Source organism: Lampris incognitus, chromosome 3 (assembly GCF_029633865.1).
Source record: "Lampris incognitus isolate fLamInc1 chromosome 3, fLamInc1.hap2, whole genome shotgun sequence".
Taxonomy (NCBI): Eukaryota; Metazoa; Chordata; class Actinopteri; order Lampriformes; family Lampridae; genus Lampris; species Lampris incognitus.
This window is the reverse complement of record NC_079213.1, coordinates 34,233,190-34,251,548: the sequence shown is the minus strand read 5'-3', so window position 1 is coordinate 34,251,548 and position 18,359 is coordinate 34,233,190. Positions and strand designations below refer to the sequence as shown.

Here is an 18,359-nt window from a genome sequence, read left to right as displayed (position 1 = left end):
GACGTACAGGAGGCAAAAAGAAGAAAACTAATTTTTCAGTTGGCTCTGTGCATAGCTGTAGCCAATCCACTGACTTCCGGTTTCTACTGCAGCGGTCAGGGAATTTTGTCAAAAATGGTCAAGTTGTCAAGATAATTTTCAATTATCAAGTTACGTCCACAATTATGAGGATGAGTATCCTCTTCCTCATAATTGTGGACCTAACCTGATATGTGCAGCTTGAAACTTGTCACTTGTTTGCTGGTAGGTGCAGGTGAAAGTTTCTCGATAATTCTGTGCATGAGGTTGACATTTATCCATGGTAAATCTTGCAGGCATCGCGAAAAATATGCCATTGTCAATAGCACACGCCAACAAACAGGAAACTTGTATGCCCGCAGCAGTAGAAAACGGAAGTCGGTGGACTACAGTTATGCACAGAGTTGATTGGGGACGAGTGGTGAAATTCCAAATTGTGATATGGTTTAACATATTTTCTCACACGCGCTGGAAAGAAAAACGAGGCCTGTGTGGTAAACAGACATTCATTAAATAGTCTGATACATTTTGTCTAACAGTCAGTAGGTTAGAAATATATTACACTGAATTGCGATTAGCCTATGTTACACTGAATAACCACAGCTCATGATTTTAGACCAGCTAAATTAGGTCTACCTCTGGAGTACGCAAATGACCACTGATGACTTTCAAAATTATCTAATTTTCAACATGAAAAGAAATTAAAAGTTTTTGTGCATTCATTGAGTTTTACATGAAATAAGTGACTGCTTGCAACAGCAAGGCACTGGCATAACATAAACATAACTGATTAATTTCCTTTATTTTTCCCGGACTTTTACTGAATAACACGTTCTTGCGCACCCCTGTGGATTGGCTTTCTCTGGGAACTGAGAAACTTAAATTCTTGGTGACCCTTTTCAGTGTGTGTGTTTCGGGGCGATTTTTAAACCACAGCTTTTCTTTCCTCTCTCTCTTTTATTTTATAGAGAAACCATCCAAAATACAACCTACATATATTAAACCATCGAACTCTATAGAATCAAAGAGAATAAGAATTAAAAAATACAACACAGGTAGACAAAGCAGAAAATAGTGAGGTAACCTGTAGGCCGACGGACCCCCCCCCCCCCAAATCAAAGAAATCAAACAAACAAAATACGCTTAAACTACACGCGCTACGCATATAAACTACAACTCCCGTCGGCCATGTGAAAACAGCACGCTTAGTACGCGTCAAAGGTTTAACCAATCACGTCGCAGACCTATGCTGACGTCACGTTATCTGACCTCAATTTCTCGGCGTATTTTTTTCCAGGCGATAACCGCGGTCGCTGGCGCCATATTGAAAGGCGCAAATCCGTTTATTAAACAAGCAAAACGTCGAATTCGCCGAGATGCTGTACTTGGAAGACTACCTGGAAAGTAAGTGTGACGTTCCCACGACGCCTTGGCGGCGTTTTGTTCGGGTTTTAATGTGTCGAGCCGTGTGTGTTATCCCACCCCACCCCCCCCCCACCCCTGCGCGCCCGTTAGCCTAGCCGTGCTAACCGGTTGATGGCTTTTTTCTTCTCCCTGGCAGTGATCGAGCAGCTACCCATGGATCTCCGCGACAGGTTTACGGAAATGAGAGAGATGGACCTGCAAGTTCAAAGTAATGCACCGCACCATGCCCCGCCGTCCGCGAGCCTGCCGAGTCCCGCGGCGGAACACGCGCCCGCACACACGACCCACGAAGCCCTCCCGACTCGTTTCGCCGAACACTTACTTACTGATGACGTCAGTGTTGGGGGTTTAAACGATAACATGTACACGGTTTAGCGCGTTAGCCGGGGCTAGCTGGGTAACAACTTCTCTGAAGTTAGCAGAATAAGAATCGGTACACAGCATTTATTCTACTATACCTACACAAGGGGGTTACCATTATGTTGACTAGTTGCATAAAAGATCCCTGTTTTATAGAAAAAAACAATAATAATTAAATAAACGAAAGGCTTATCTGTGATTGCCATTCAAACTTGTAGCACATTTCGTAAAGTGAAAGGCAGTCATGGCTAAGTGCACTGAATAACACGAGGGTGATGATAAATACATATAATACAGATTCAGGCATCAAGGAAAAGGCCCTTAAATCTAAATCGTGCTATTTAGATACAGGATGAAAAACAATATGCACAATACAGAGCAAAACTAGTACATTGTACCCTGGTGAAATGATCAGACATGTACAAAACAATGTACTGAGGAAACTTTGAAATTACACAAAAAGAAAAGAAAAAAGGCACAAATAAAATTACATCCGTCGTGATGTGGAATGCAAGTGTTAAAATTAGGTTGGTTTACTATATTATTTGGTTTCTTTGAGATAACAAATTACTCTAGAAAAGCAAATTCAGTGATGATTATAAATTAAACTTTAAAATAGAATTTGGAAGATTAATTGAGATAATAGTGGATGGCATGGATCACAGAATCTAATTAAAATGTATGATCTCTCCACTTACAATGATGAGGACATGTTGATACAGAAATGCCGTGAATGCTCAGTTGTTCACAAACAGCCCATATTTTGTTTTCCATTCATAGTTGAAGATTTTTTCCGTCATCATTGGCAAGTGTCCTTGTTCCCATGAAGTTTAATGATTCATCCCTTCTTTCAATGGAATAACAACAAGGCCCAGGTTACATGAGTCAGTTGTTAGTTCAGAATGACTGAACCTGTGATTAAAAAAAAAAAACGTGATCAAGACCAGGTTTGGGACTGAGGTAAGATTCTGCTTTGTTTGCTGTTGGAGATTATTCTTGCTCTTGTGAGGGCCATGCTTATTTGTTTTGCTGGCTCACGAGTGTGACATGCAACATACAAGGATGACTTTTTTTTTTTTTTTTTTAACGTTTGAAGTTGCAGCCAAGAGACAAATGTTTGTCATTTGTGACTGAGTAAGCAATGTAGGACGCCATGTCATGTACCGTGTTGAATACTAGATGTGTACATGCCTGCGTGTGAGGATGTCACAAGGTCACAAAGCGTAGAGCGGTGACGTAATGAATACTCATGGGTAGGTGGTTCTGCCCAGGTCAGAATATAAAGGTTAGTGAGACGGGCCTTGCACATTTAAACTGGCTTGTTTTAACATGCCTCCTGGCATGGGATGGACCCAGATCAGCATACCCTAATTCTCCTGTATCCCATGTCCGGGAGGGACTGCTGCAAGCTTTCTGAGCTCCATGAAATTCTTAGGTTTAATATTTTCCTGTTAATAAATCTAAAATGTATCGTTAACAACACGTGCTTTTAATTTTCAGTGCACACCCCAGAGGTACTGTACCACAACACAAGTGTGTCGCTTCAGCATACCCCGGTAGTGTCTTCTCCACCATAGCTAGAAACTAGCTGGAGACCCATCGGAGTTTAAAAAATTGCATTGATTGCAAAGACAGTGATGTCGATTGTTGATGGTGTTTTTAGAAAAGGGGAAGAAGTTGAGCTTGACATGATAATTTCAGATGGCCTGTAAAGAAATAATTTGTACTTGTCATCTGCTGTATAGCAATCCTGTGAAGTAGGTTAGGCAAGTGTACCACATAATATAGATCATGACTCAGTTTGTTTGTTTGTTGTTGTTTTTTTAGGTTGTTATTAAGTTTTGCTTCAAATCAGTTTTGCACCAAGCATTTATCCGTGTTGTATTTTTACCAGTCAAACTAGACGGTAGCATGTTTTCATAAGTGGGCCAAAGACAGAGTAGTAGAATCACTTTCAAAGTTTATTTTGTACAGGATAAAAAGGACACTGCAGCTCTTGCCTACAAGATTTTTCAGCTCGGCCTTTTTCGGCCTACTTGTTTCTATGTAATCAGTTCAAGATGGTTTAATGACATCAAATGTAAATAAGTAACTCAAAGTTGTGTTGTTCTTCTCCCGTCAGATGCCACAGACCAGCTGGAGCAGAAGGTGATAGAGTTCTTTGTTAACGCTAAGAAAAACAAGCCGGAGTGGAGGGAGGAACAGATGGAGGTCATTAAAAAGGTAATCCTAAAACACGGCCAATATCGGAATCTACTGTTCACGGTTCTGGAGGCATTGTGGGCCAAATTCATCAAAACACCTGTGACTAAAGCTGTCGTCATAATGACCCAGATGATTTACCCTCTCACTGAGCTCCTCCTCTAATGTCTGAGCCAGGTTTCTACTCTCACTGAGCTCCTCTAACATCTGAGCCAGGTTTCTACTCTCACTGAGCTCCTCCTCTAACATCTGAGCCAGGTTTCTACTAAAACGGCTTCAAGCAAAGGAAACTGGAGCCTGATCAGAGAACATGCTGAAAGAGGAGAGTGTGTAGAGATGCATAATGAGTCTCGCTGCCTTGTGTTACAGGACTATTACAAGGCTTTGGAAGATGCGGATGAGAAAGTACAGCTGGCCAATCAGATTTATGATCTGGTGAGTAAAAGTAGATGCCGTGTCCCAGAAATGTTGTTTTCCCCAGGGCTTGGCGTACAAAAAAGTTAGGTGACAACCAACAAGTTGTCAATGTTGTGCAGATATTTGTGCAGTTAAAACTGTGCGCGCACAAAGCCACCAACATGGCTTCGGTATTTGGGTCTGAATAGTTTTAATATTATTTTCAAATTGAGATCACACAGTCAAAAAAGAAAAAACGTATATGTACACTCACCGGCCACTTTATTAGGCACACCTGTCCAACTGCTCGTTAACGCCAATTTCTAATCAGCCAATCACATGGCAGCCACTCAATGCATTTAGGCATGTAGACATGGTCAAGACGATCTGCTGCAGTTCAAACCGAGCATCAGAATGGGGAAGAAAGGTGATTTAAGTGACTTTGAACGTGGCATGGTTGTTGGTGCCAGACGGGCTGGTCTGAGTATTTCAGAAACTGCTGATCTACTGGGATTTTCACGTACAACCATCTCTAGGGTTTACAGAGAATGGTCCGAAAAAGAGAAAATATCCAGTGAGCGGCAGTTCTGTGGGCGAAAATGCCTTGATGATGCCAGAGGTCAGAGGAGAATGGCCAGACTGGCTCGAGCTGATAGAAAGGCAACAGTAACCAAATAACCACTCATTACAACCGAGGTATGCAGAAGAGCGTCCCTGAATGCACAACACGTCGAACCTTGAGGCAGATGGGCTACAGCAGCAGAAGACCACACCGGGTGCCACTCTTGTCAGTTAAGAACAGGAAACTGAGGCTACAATTCGCACAGGCTCACCAAAATTGGACAATAGAAGATTGGAAAAACGTTGCCTGGTCTGATGAGTCTCAATTTCTGCTGCGACATTCGGATGGTAGGGTCAGAATTTGGCGTCAACAACGTGAAAGCATGGATCCATCCTGCCTTGTATCAACAGTTCAGGCTGGTGGTGGTGGTGTAATGGTGTGGGGGATATTTTCTTGGCACACTTTGGGCCCCTTAGTACCAATTGAGCATCGTGTCAATGCCACAGCCTACCTGAGTATTGTTGCTGACCATGTCCATCCCTTTATGACCACAGTGTTCCCATCTTCTGATGGCTACTTCCAGCAGGATAACGCGCCATGTCATAAAGCTCGAATCATCTCAGACTGGTTTCTTGAACATGATAATGAGTTCACTGTACTCAAATGGCCTCCACAGTCACCAGATCTCAATCCAATAGAGCACCTTTGGGATGTGGTGGACCGGGAGATTCGCATCATGGATGTGCAGCCGACAAATCTGCAGCAACTGCGTGATGCTATCATGTCAATATGGACCAAACTCTCTGAGGAATGTTTCCAGTACCTTGTTGAATCTATGCCACGAAAGATTAAGGCAGTTCTGAAGGCAAAAGGGGGTCCAACCCAGTACTAGCAAGGTGTACCTAATAAAGTGGCCAGTGAGTGTATGTAACTCTTCAGAAAACAAAAGCTTGAACAATATTGTAATGTATGAACTCGTGCACATCGTACCAGATGAAAACAAACCTCCTTGCGTTGGTTTAAAACTGTTGGCTTCAGCATTAGAAACATTCTCTTTTCAAACTACTCTTTGAAATGTTAATTTTTGTAGTACCTCAAGAGAAAACATGCAAAGCAGTTAGAAATCTTTTGGAAGCCACTGATCAGATTTTCCTTCTCTGTTGTTAGAATGCAGAAATTAGTGTTTTATTCTGCAAATTTTGGAGACAAATAGCATAAAAATTTGCTCAACTGCTGAAGCCCCCGTCTCCCAGACTAACTGGTGGACTGCTGAGGCCCATCTCCCAAACTAACTGGTTGTCTGGGTGACAGCTGTCAGTTTTGCCGAGTTTATTTGGGTCGCTTGATTCCGTATTACATGAATGAATTTCTGGTTGACTAGTCGATCAAATTACTGTGCTGCACTATTAATGTGTTGCACTGCACGTGTTTTTGTGTGGAAGCTGACTGAATACACATGGTCCTGGTGTGGGTTGCCAAATCATGTGGTCTAACCACCAGTAGGTGGCAGTCAAACAACGTTTCAGTAGATTAAAACACAGACCTCAGTGGACTTCCAGAGGCGCTGCTGCAGTTCACGGACAGTTCACATGAATTTGTTTTCCAAACAGATCCCTCAAAAATGAAAAGAACTGTGCAACTTAAGTTACTGAGTAGTTCTGATTTCAGTCACACCGCCTACGCTTGAAAATATTAGCAAATATGTGGCAAGAAGACGTGAATTCTGTTAGATTATGTATAATACCAGCACTCCTCTGGTGGTCTTCATCCATCCATCCATTATCCAAACTGCTTATCCTGCTCTCAGGGTCGCAGGGATGCTGGAGCCTATCCCAGCAGTCATTGGGCAGCAGGCGGGGAGACACCCTGGACAGGCCGCCAGGTCTTCCAGGATGATAATTTTCTATTAGAAAAGACGAGTCGACTCAGAAAATCATTGAAGCCCACACGCTCCCTCAAGATACAGCTAGTATCTGTATTTTGCATTGGTGCTGTGTCGACACAAAAAACACGTGTCTCGAACTTCTTATGGTACAAAGTAGATATATTTGGCTTCAAGGTCGTTTTGAATTATGGGCAGTTTTGGCAGTAAAGTAAAATTAGCAGTGTATGTGGAGTCCGGGGGGTTGATACAATTTACTAATATATAGTGTGAATGCAACGACATATCAATGTGTGTTATAATTTTAACCATGTGTTCGTGATGTCGCTGGTGTTTGTGGTATGCACTGCATATTGCACACACCTAAACCGGGGGCTCTATGGGGCTTCTGTGTTCCAGGTGGACCGCCACTTGAGGAAGCTGGACCAGGAGTTGGCCAAATTCAAGATGGAGCTGGAGGCTGACAATGCAGGCATCACTGAGATCCTGGAAAGACGTAAGTCGCTGACGTCGAAGACAAACCCACACACGCCTGCATTCATTGCAGAGTAATAAATGAGTTGTCCGTCAGCTGTATACCCATCATCATTTCAGCTCTCAACTGTTGTTTTTTAACTGTTTGAGGCAGTCGATGATCGTGAAATAGTGCTTCACTTGTCCTGGTGCAGCTCTTCAGTTTTACTACGCTGGGCACAGATATTTTGAAAATAAGAAAATATACTTGTGTCTGTGCTGGACTGTCCCTGTGATGGACTGGCGGCCTGTCCAGGGTGTCTCCCCGCCTGCCGCCCAATGACTGCTGGGATAGGCTCCAGCATCCCCGCGACCCTGAGAGCAGGATAAGCGGTTTGGATAATGGATGGATGGAAAATACACTTTAAGTTTCAAGTTTATTTGCCAGTTGCACGTATCACTTAACTTGGACTGATCCAGGAAAACAATATTCATCTTCACCGTCTCTCCTGCAGGATCTCTGGAGATGGACAGTCCTTCTCAGCCGGTCAATAACCACCATGTCCACTCACACGCCACAGCTGAGAGTAAGTATGGGGCAAGTGTGCCTCTGTCTTGAAATTCCTCACACTAATTAGGCCGTCCATGGACCTGAGCAACTCTCTGGAGTTCTTCTCTTGTCTTTCTTGGTGCTTCCTCTGTAACGTTTCTATTAATGGGAGGGTCTGGTTAGTTGTAGGTATGTTGTCAACTGTGGTAAGGTCGACATTTTTGCCTTCCTGGCTTCATTTACTCCATTTTGTTGTCATACCAAAGCTACGTTAAACTTTCCGGAGCCTTCCATTACACCACACTTGCAAGTAGTTGAATTATTCTTTCGAAAACCTGTAATTCTCTCATGCAGTAAAATTAACTTGTGTTGCATATATGTGTTTTCCTTTTCACTGAATATATAAACTTAAATTTTCACATTTCACTGTTCACTGGGGGATTGGTTGATGGATATTCACGATGCGTAGGCTGCCCACCTGCTAAGTGTTGTGGTGGGGGAAGCACTGTAGCCTTTATGGTATAACCAAGCTTTAACGGGATGCATCCTGTGGGTCTTTGCAACAGAGAGAAAATACAGTGCGCCCACACACCACACTACAGAGCATGTCCCAGAGAAGAAGTTCAAGTCAGAGGCCTTGCTCTCGACCCTCACTTCAGATGCATCCAAGGAGAACACGCCAGGTAGCAGCTAGCTGCATAACACTGCTCGCATGCGTGATTATACAGTTTTTACTCGCTGACTTCTCTGTCTTACTCACCATCTGATCTAAAGCCCTCTGACCCTGTCTTTACCCAACGTTCTCTTTAGGCTGCCGGACTAATAGTAATTCATCGTCCGCAAACAACGTCTACAATGTGAACTCCTCTCAGACGCTGACCTCGTACAGCCTCAGCTCCCTACCTGCTGGGCCGGGGGCTGGGGCGGGGGCCATTACCATGGCAGCAGCACAGGCTGTGCAGGCCACCGCACAGGTAAGGGAGGCACAGTAGCATGCACACATCCTGTTTCATCATACCTGCATTGTTTCCGGTCACCTTGATACGTATACTCCATGAGGACGTGCTGTATGTGTGCCTTTTGTGCAGATGAAGGAGGGCAGGAGGACGTCTAGTTTGAAGGCCAGCTATGAGGCCATCAAGAACAATGACTTCCAGCTGGGGAGGGAGTTCTCTCTATCAAGGGATTCCTCAGGCTACTCCTCATCCGCTCTGGCCTCTACTCTCACGCAGACCCTCACCCCCTCTGCCTCCTCTGATTCCAGAGGACGCAAGTCCAAGTAAGACAATTAACTATCTGCTGCTGCACATTATACCATGAAATCCTGTACTGTAACAGCTAATGACTGGCTCACCTGCTCTCAGTACATCTCAGTCAACTCCAACATCTTGTTCTTAGTGGAGATTTAAATACAAAGAAATGTAGGATAGTGGCAGATAGGGCTGTCAAAACTTGTCAAAAATGACGTTCGATTATTCCCTCTAAAAAATTTTTTTAAAAAAACACATAGGTTCGAACCCATTCGAATATATTTTTGCGCATTATGTCCATAAGAGGGCAAACCAACGCGGGACATAACTACTTGTATAAGAATATTTATTTCCACATAAATGTGTCTTTTACGAGATCTACAATACCTACAAAATACAAAATAAGATAATGTCCTATACCGTAAAACTTCATTTAAAGACAACATGTAGGTTCTACAATTTTTCTGTTTTCTGACCAAAATCCGGAGTATTTCCAAACAGGACTTTTTAGATTGTTCGACGTGAAAGTCACTCTCTCTGCAGCCCAGTTGGGTTGTGAACTCTCTGCCATCTTTACCACACGGTTGTTGTTGAATTATCCACTCCTTTCAGCTTGACCTGAAGTTAATTTTCAACCAGTGAAGGTGACGTTGTGCGACTCCTCTCCGTCATGCAGCATATTCAGTGCAGTGGCCAAGGTCCTCACGAGAATTCGCGAGGCAGACGGCCACAGTAGTGCTGCGCCCCCCCCCCCAAACGAATACAAACGAATATTAATTTTCACACTCGAATGTCTGTTTTTTTTTGTTGTTGTTTTTTTTTTTTTTGCTATTTTGGTTATATATTTGAATTTGGAATATTCATTGACAGCCCTAGTGGCAGATGATTTAAAAGAAAAAAATTAATTCAGGATGTTTTTTGGTAACAATTTATGCCACTGTATATTTTTTTTCCTTCTAATGTGATTTGAAAAAGTAGTTGAGGTGTATGAAATTCCTGTGAAAATGCCTATTTTTTTGGCTGAGATTTTACAGACACATTCAAGTAAGATTTAAGATTTTCTGAGCCCTTTCTTGTTTGCAGTGGTGATGGACAGGTTGACGGACGAGATTAGGCAGGAGTCTCCGTGGACGATGATGTTTGCAGATGACATTTTGATCTGTAGTGAGAGTAGGGTGCAGGTTGAGGAGAGCCTGGAGAGGTGGAGGTATGCACTGGAGAGAAGAGGAATGGAAGTCAGTAGGAGCAACACGGAATACATGTGTGTGAATGAGAGGGAGGACAGTGGAATGGTGAGCATGCAAGGAGTGGAGGTGATGGTGTATGAGTTTAAATACTTGGGGCCAACTGTACAGAGTAACGGAGTGCAGAAGAGAGGTGAAGAAGAGAGTGTAGGCAGGGTGGAGTGGGTGGAGAAGAGTGTCAGGAGTGGTTTGTGACAGAAAGGTACTAGCAAGAGTTAAAGGGAAGGTTTACAAGATGGTAGTGAGACCAGCTATGTTGTATGGTTTGGAGACTGGCACTGATGAAAAGACAGGAGGTGGAGCTGGAGGTGGCAGAGTTGAAGATGATAAGATTTTCATTGGGAGGAACGAAGAAGGACAGGATTAGGAACGAGTACATTAGAGGGACAGCTCAGATTGGATGGTTTGGAGACAAAGCAAGAGGCAAGATTGAGATGTTTTGGACATGTGTGGAGGAGAGATGCTGGGTATATTGGGAGAAGGATGCTGAATATGGAGCTGCCAGGCAAGAGGAGAAGAGGAAGGCCAAAGAGGAGGTTTATGGATGTGGTGAGGGAGGACATGCAGGTAGCTGGTGTGACAGAGGAAGTTGCAGAGGACAGGAAGAGATGGAAATGGATGATCCACTGTGGCACCCCCTAACGGGAGCACCCGAAAGTAGTAGTAGTAGTAGTAGATTCAAGTAAGATTTAAGTCGATTCTAAATTTGTCAGGTGAAACACCTTGAACATAGAATAAATCAAGATGCGTTTACCTCCGTTTCCACTGAATAGATTTTAAGGGCAATTTGATCCCCCCCCCTAGCTGCACTCAGAAGTGTGAGCTGTTCTGTTTTTTTGTTTTGTTATTTTCCCTTACAAAGACCATTTGCTTGAAAAGTTGACATAAAATCAAACGCTGGAGGGGAGCAGGTGTTAACTGAAAATACAGGCTGACATCGAGGTATTGGCCTAACAACTGACATAGGCTATTAGTGAGCTAGTTGAACTGTTACTAGCTAGTGTTGACTAATTGTATGTTGTGAATGTCTAGCTAGTAGCACCCCAGAAATTACCAAGTGGTGGTGTAGCGGAAAGTTGGCTGACAGAATATTTGTCTGGTTTACGGGTAATAACTGATTGTGTCACCACTCACACTGGCACATGTACGCTATTGTTGGTTTAACCCACAGCAGAAACAGTAGTGGCACAGCTACAGCGGTAGACAAATTGTGTACTGTTGCTACCTTCTCCATTGGTGTACAGCCCACCCACCGCTAATGTGGGGTGTTCTGGTAGCTCCGTTTGCTGGTGCCACATCACGTACTTTTAACTTCCCGGGTGTAAATGCCTCCTATGTTGACTTGTCCAAAAAATCTATTTGAGTAAATCAGATTAGGTTGCTCAGTTTTTGTTTTTTGTTTTTGTTGGGGTTTTTTTAACAGAAGAAAAGATGTTTGACGTTAACTCATTCCCTACCTTCTCCCTGCCAGGAGCAGCATTAAATCTTCAAATCATCAGTCATCTTCATCCTCATCCTCCTCATCACTGTCATCATGCTCTTCATCATCGGCCCTGGCCCAGGAGCTTTCTCAGCAGGCCTCAGTGCTGCCTGAAGCTGAGGCCAACAGCCAGGTAGACTGGACCTACGACCCCAATGAGCCCCGCTACTGCATCTGCAACCAGGTAAATGCACACACACAAGACATTTATCCATATGTAGATATGCCAACACACCTGCCGCCCAGTGACTGCTGGGATAGGCTCCAGCATCCCGCAATCCCAATTGGGATAAGCGGTTTGGATAATGGATGGATGTGCCGACACAGAGAGGGACTTCATACAAGCATGGACAGTCACATAAAACTTGTCTAAGCACACACGTACCGATGATGGGTAAAACTATGTTCACCGGGTGACTTTGAAATGTACTTACTGAGTTACTTAATCACAACTTGAATTGGTAATATACTCTCCAAGATTGAGACATTTGATTACTTTGTTACATTTAGATTGTTATGGAATATATTAAAGAACATCCAGTCAGTTAAAAATCACAGTCTCAGTGATGGTAATGTCAGGTTTGCATTTAAAAAGAAATGTCAAGACCACATTTTAGAAAAAAATAAAAACGAAAACTAACTTCTGATTTTAATGAATTCTTCAAAGGGTTCATTGTCACAACCATTTCCAACATGAACAATTTATTTTTTATATATTTTGATTAATTTAATTTAATTTTGATTAATTTAATTTATTTTTTACTTAATTTATTTTCAAACTATTTTTAGTTTTTTTATTTTTAAGTTTTTCCCTAATAATACACAAACTAATACTAATATGTGAAGGCCAGCTGGTTGTGTCAGAAATAGAACCATGACATGGCCTGCTGTATTTAGATGAGACTAACTGAAAACCAGAAGGAATAATGACATATCTAAATTCGTGGCCTTTCATTCCACAACTTCCTGTCAGCTACTTGACAGTTGTTGTCAAGGATAGCTGTATTTCAGTTTGTCGACAGTAGGTGGCATATTTCCTTGGCTTCCCACACCAGTACGGACAGGCATTTGGAAGTAATTTTTAACAAGTCAAGCAGCATTAAACTGCAACACCCGCTCATTCCTTTCTGGGTTGGTGGGGCGAGAATGGGGTGGTTTGGAAAATGGTGTCAATGGAGAGTATTTGTGAAAAATAAAGTTTGGTTGGACAAAATGGAAAACCAGAATATCTTCATTTGGATTGGTTGGGCATGTATGTAATAGTGTACCTATTACACATATGTGTAACAGGTGCAGTATTACACATGTGGAATAGTAATAGTTTACCTATTACATGTGTGTAATAGTGTACCTGTTACATGTGTAATAGTGTACCTGTTACACACACACATGTAATCATGTACCTGTTACATACACATAAGTGTACATGTTACATACATGTGTAATAGTGTACCTGTTACATACATGTGGAATAATGTACCTGTTACATACATGGCTGACTTGCCCGTCTGATCACTGTCAGGTGGTGTTGGTCAGATCTTGATGGGTATAACTTGTCAGCAGAGCAGTGTTGTGGTGTATTTCCATGTATAGATGATGTAACACATGTTCATGTTTATCCTGTGAGACGCCAAGAATTTAAGATTTGTCAAGAAATTAAAATATTTCCTAAACTATTATGTGTTTTGTTGTAGGTTTCTTATGGAGAAATGGTTGGATGTGATAATACAGATGTAAGTATCGTTTCCCCTGGTTTTCATGTAATTCAGAGCCTATCTACTGCCTTATTTCACGTTTTCCCCAAAGGTTCGAGAGTCTAACTTCGTTGTTTGTGTTCTCCTCAGTGTCCCATTGAGTGGTTCCACTACGGCTGCGTAGGCCTGACAGAAGCCCCCAAGGGGAAGTGGTATTGCCCCCAGTGCACAGCGGCCATGAAGAGGAGAGGCAGCAGGCACAAATAGAGCTCCTACCTGGTGCTCACATCAGTTCATCCTGGACCACCTTTGTGCCCCACGCATACTTATCGTACCCCAAACAAAAAAAACACAAAAAACAAAAACAAAAAAACCCCTGTAGATCCTTGCAAAGTGTATCGTTACACACATGGTTCACTTGCCCGTCTGACCAGTCCTCAAGCGGTGCTGGTCAGACTCGGATATGACGGGACGTGTTGTGTGTGTGTGTAGACATAGTGGATGCTCGGGAACGGCTCCCTGAAACCACATTTTTCACTCCCCGTAGCCTCCCTTAACGCCCCGCCTCATCCAAACATTCCTCATCGGTCCTCTTGCAGCTGGTGACCACACGCGTAAGAAGTGCTTGTCTGTAGGAAGCGCTGCCACCCGGGGGCTGTGGTCATGCAAACGCCATCGACCAGGTGTGTCACCAAACTGCAAAAGCCCAACAACCCCCCCCCTTTTACATGTTTTAATCGTATGTGGTGTGATGAAACGTCAGTGTGTAGAGCGAGGAGTCGAGATGGTTCTAGAACGTTTCCGGTGTTCAGTAAATGTTGTCTCACTGTGTGACCGAGATTCTGTCAGTCTCCTAACGAGTTTTTCAGATATGGAAGACCGATGTCATCGATAAACCGTGTGTGTGTGTGTGTGTGTGTGTGTGTGTGTGTGTGTGTGTGTGTGTGTGTGTGTGTGTGTGTGTGTGTGATTGGAAATAGGTGCTGTATATGTCACTATTCATTCTGCACTGATGGTTTGTAAGTTCAGAGATGTCAAAAAGTCCAATAAAATGGTCAAGTTCTTTTGTACCCTGGCTCCTTTAATTGCTCCAGCGCGATGATAAGTGTGACTGGTTTTGTGTGCAGTGCATACATTTGGTGGAGTTGTGTTGTTGTTTTTTTTCCTCCCGAAGACTCTGTAACACAATGCGGGTCAGGGCTCCTCCTGGCCCCGGCCGTTGCAGGGCAAACTAGATGAGGTATATGTGCGTTGTACCACAAATAACTCGAGTTGCGCCAGTCGTGTGTGTGTGTGTGTGTGTGTGTGCGCGCGTGTGCAGGCCCGCGGACGGCCGACCTCCTGCCGCGCAGGCATGCGTGCGCACTTCCAGCGCTCCGCTCAGTGTGCGGCGGGTGATCACCACATCCAGCGGAGCAACTCCGCTCTCCTCTCCTCTCCTCTCTCCCCTCCGCGGACCAGGAGCTGGTGCGGATGTGAACATGTCTTCGGCTGACACGTACAGCGAAGGGGGGAAAAAGGAAAACTCCGCTTTTTTCTTTTTTTTTTCCTCTCTCTCTCTTGGGTTTAACGCAAACCAGATGGAGTGATCCGGCTCAGGGCTACTAGACTTCTGGCTGCTCCGCCGCGGGGCTACTTGTTGATGGCAGACCTCCTCCTCCTCCTCTCTGAAGACGGGCTGCAAAAAGTTTCCCCACGCCGAGGTGGCGCGCTTCCTGTGCGCCCCAGTTGTCAGTTTTTGGGGGTAGTTTTTTGTGTTGTTTGACGGGGTCCGCTGTGCCGGGGTCGCGGTCGTGAGAGTCCCGTTGTCCCGCTTGGGTTGCGAGCGTGTCCCCCGCGACTGATGAGCCGCCAGACCCGCGGCCGCCGCAGCGCGGGACAAATGAGTGGCGCACTTTGAATTTCCACGCGTCGACTCTCACGAGCGGCGGGTTTATGTAGATTTGCTCGCGGCGATGCCGCGCGACTTTTTCCGCGGACTTCAGCGGACCGGCTGAGCGAACCCTGCGTGGTCTCCGCCAGGGATTGGAGGGATGTGAGCAAAGCCCGGATTCTCTGGAGTGGTTTCTGGCACTTCATGGTTACAACGTCCGGATTGGACCCGGGAGAGGAGTACGACCTAGTTTGGTTGGAGAGGGGGGGGGACATGTGAGAGACGGGGCATCTCCTCGTGGTATGGTTCTGGTTTTCTGCCGACTAACTTGGGACCGCAGCGGGGATGCTGTGCGGCCGCCTGTGGACGCTGCGCCGCAGATGCTGCCCCGGCTCCCTGGTGCTGTTCGGGGTGGCGGCGTGTCTCCTGTACCACACCGTGACGCTCGCCCGGAATCGGTTCAGATCGGGACGGCCCGCCGCCGCCGACCCCTGCGACACATCCGCGGCGGAGCAGCGCTCCGATGAGCCGCCTGCGGCGGATGTCGGCCGGATGGTTGCCAGCCTGCAGACTTCTCCCGGAGCGAGAGACGTGAGTGTGCTTTTCCCCGTGACACCGTGCAGCAGGCTCCGCAGAGCCGAACAGCGTGATCCGAGTTAAGGTGGCGACGTGAGCGCTTGTGTCCTTCATCTTTGGTTTACACAGGCCCATTCCGTGCAGAAAGTAAAGTTTTAGCAGCGGAGACCAGCTCACATGCACGCAGGTGAGAGGCTGCACAACACCAGTTACACACAGTAAAGATAACCAGACAACTAGTTCAACACCGTGCATCAGCTGCAGGATCCACACCGACCTGAAGTCAGTGAATGGGCGATATTGGTTGCAGCTGGTTCCGGCACCGTGGACCAGTGTTGTTTTTTCTTTGCACGCGCACTCGCACGCGCATGTTTGTGCGACTTCGTTGATTCGTTAAATTCACGTATGTGTGAATCCTGCACCTTATTTCTGGTACTGAATTAGTTGTCTAATTATCATTATTGTGTGTAAATGATGTTGAGCAGCTCCTCACGTGCGTGTATGTGAACTGGTCTCCGTTGCAAAACTTTTGTTTTTGTTTGAATGGGGGTTGACCTCCAAAGATGGAAGAACTGTAAACACGGAGGGTCACGTCGTTACGTCACTTCATCTGGACGCAACGTTTAGTGGGAGAAACGTTTCATCGCCCATCTAAGCCTCCTCCTCCTCGGTCTCTACCGGGGTGGGCAAGTGCACCCAGAGAGGGAGGGTCAGCGTGGGTGACGGGGTTTTTTGTTTTGTTTTTTTCAACCGAGCAACTCCACACCTGACCCCACTATTCAACCTGCAGAGTCTTTGCTGAGGAACCTGATTAGGAGACAAAGGTGTGTGACTGCTTGGTTGGAACAAAAACCTGCACCTACTCTGGCCCTTTCTGGATAAGACTGCCCCCCCCCCCGATCTAGAGTTACAATGGCCATGTGCACTATTCACAGAGGATTGGGGAATGGTTGCAATCACAGCATTGTAAGATGGTGACAGTATCCCCCCCCCCCGGTTCAGAGATGGTCGTTCCCTCTCACACAGATGGCCTCTCTGACCCCCCCCCCCCCGTTCAAACCAGCGTTCCCCCCTATCAAGGATGTGCACATCCTCATCCCTGAAAGAGTGGCCACTGGCCTGGTGTGTGGAGTCCTGGCCTGCAGCGCTGCAGGCCTGACGTGGTAGCTCTCCTGTGTGGTGCCATCCTCTCGGCCAGCGTCTGTTTGCAACCCTCCTGGCACTTAACAGCTACACTATATTGCTCTGTTTGTGCCGGGGGACCCGATCCTTGGGGTGGACCAACTCCTGGTGCAGCGTGTTTTGGGGTTTGAAAGCAACTGAGACGCACGTCACTTGCTTTGGGAGGGGGTCTAAGAGCACATATGTCGCCATCTTACAATGCCGTGCTGCAGTTATTCCCCAATCCTCTGTGAATAGTACACATGGCCGTCGTAACTCTACTTAATGGTCACGGTAATTTGCATATGAACCTGGTCGTTTGTTTGGGTCGTTATGTCACTATATTGTTTATAAGGGTGGGGGTACCTGCAGTCACTGTATTGTTTATAAGGGTGGTGGTACCTGCAGTCACTGTAAGGTTTATAAGGGTGGGGTACCTGCAGTCACTGTATTGTTTATAAGGGTGGGGTCCCTGCAGTCACTGTATTGTTTATAAGGGTGGGGACACCTGCAGTCACTGTATTGTTTATAAGGGTGGTGGTACCTGAAGTCACTGTAAGGTTTATAAGGGTGGGGTACCTACAGTCACTGTATTGTTTATAAGGGTGGGGTACCTGTAGTCACTGTATTGTTTATAAGGGTGGGGGTACCTGCAGTCACTGTATTGTTTATAAGGGTGGGGTCCCTGCAGCCACTGTATTGTTTATAAGGGTGGGGGTCCCTGCAGTCACTGTATTATTTATAAGGGTGGGGACACCTGCAGTCACTGTATTGTTTATAAGGGTGGGGGTCCCTGCAGTCACTATTGTTCATAAGAGTGGGGGTACCTGCAGTCAGCTGAGACTGAAGAGGCCACTTAGGTGATGATGAAACGTTTCTCTCAATAAACGTCCGGTGCAGATGAGCTGATTCCCCTTGCTGTGATTTCCTCACCTGGGTTTTTGAGCAAGCACCAAGACATTGTTTCCAAGTGTTCGGGCAACTCGAGATTCCCCTCGAGAGCAGTGGGCTCGGTTCCTCACGTCAGTCATCGGTGCAGGTCTTTGGGTTATGCAGGGGATGAAAGCCAAGCGGGTCAGGCAGGCGGTAGTGGCGGAGGATGCCGCGGGAGGGTTTAATTTCCCTACTCACATTAGCATGACAAGATGATTGACGCCTGTGAGACCCCAATAAAATGGTAAAAATTAGACCACCTATCAATATGCCCTGGGTGTTTAAAGTAACAGGCAGGCA

General features: G+C 45.4%; 2 protein-coding genes across 3 annotated transcripts in view; both read left to right on the top strand.

The window, feature by feature from the left end:
- The first annotated feature begins 1,303 nt into the window (after positions 1-1,303).
- Positions 1,304-14,586, top strand: ing3 (inhibitor of growth family, member 3). Of its 2 annotated transcripts, XM_056276564.1 has the most exons (13): positions 1,402-1,422; positions 1,580-1,651; positions 2,584-2,763; positions 3,926-4,026; positions 4,375-4,440; positions 7,245-7,341; positions 7,814-7,885; positions 8,415-8,531; positions 8,659-8,822; positions 8,937-9,127; positions 11,814-12,006; positions 13,517-13,555; positions 13,667-14,586. In XM_056276564.1, exons 4-13 carry the CDS (start codon positions 4,009-4,011, stop codon positions 13,781-13,783), a joined length of 1,074 nt encoding a protein of 357 aa, XP_056132539.1. In that variant the 5' UTR covers positions 1,402-1,422; positions 1,580-1,651; positions 2,584-2,763; positions 3,926-4,008; the 3' UTR covers positions 13,784-14,586. The 2 variants fall into 2 exon arrangements, with proteins under 2 accessions (XP_056132537.1, XP_056132539.1); XM_056276562.1 differs by lacking the exon at positions 2,584-2,763 and having other exon boundaries at positions 1,304-1,422.
- A 341-nt stretch (positions 14,587-14,927) lies between these two features.
- The window catches only part of cped1 (cadherin-like and PC-esterase domain containing 1), a 147,798-nt gene continuing 144,366 nt past the window's right edge, over positions 14,928-18,359 (top strand). The window contains exon 1 of the mRNA XM_056276721.1: positions 14,928-15,980. Within this exon, the coding sequence (XP_056132696.1) occupies positions 15,735-15,980 (246 nt within the window). The 5' untranslated portion in view covers positions 14,928-15,734. The remainder of the gene's footprint in view (positions 15,981-18,359) is intronic.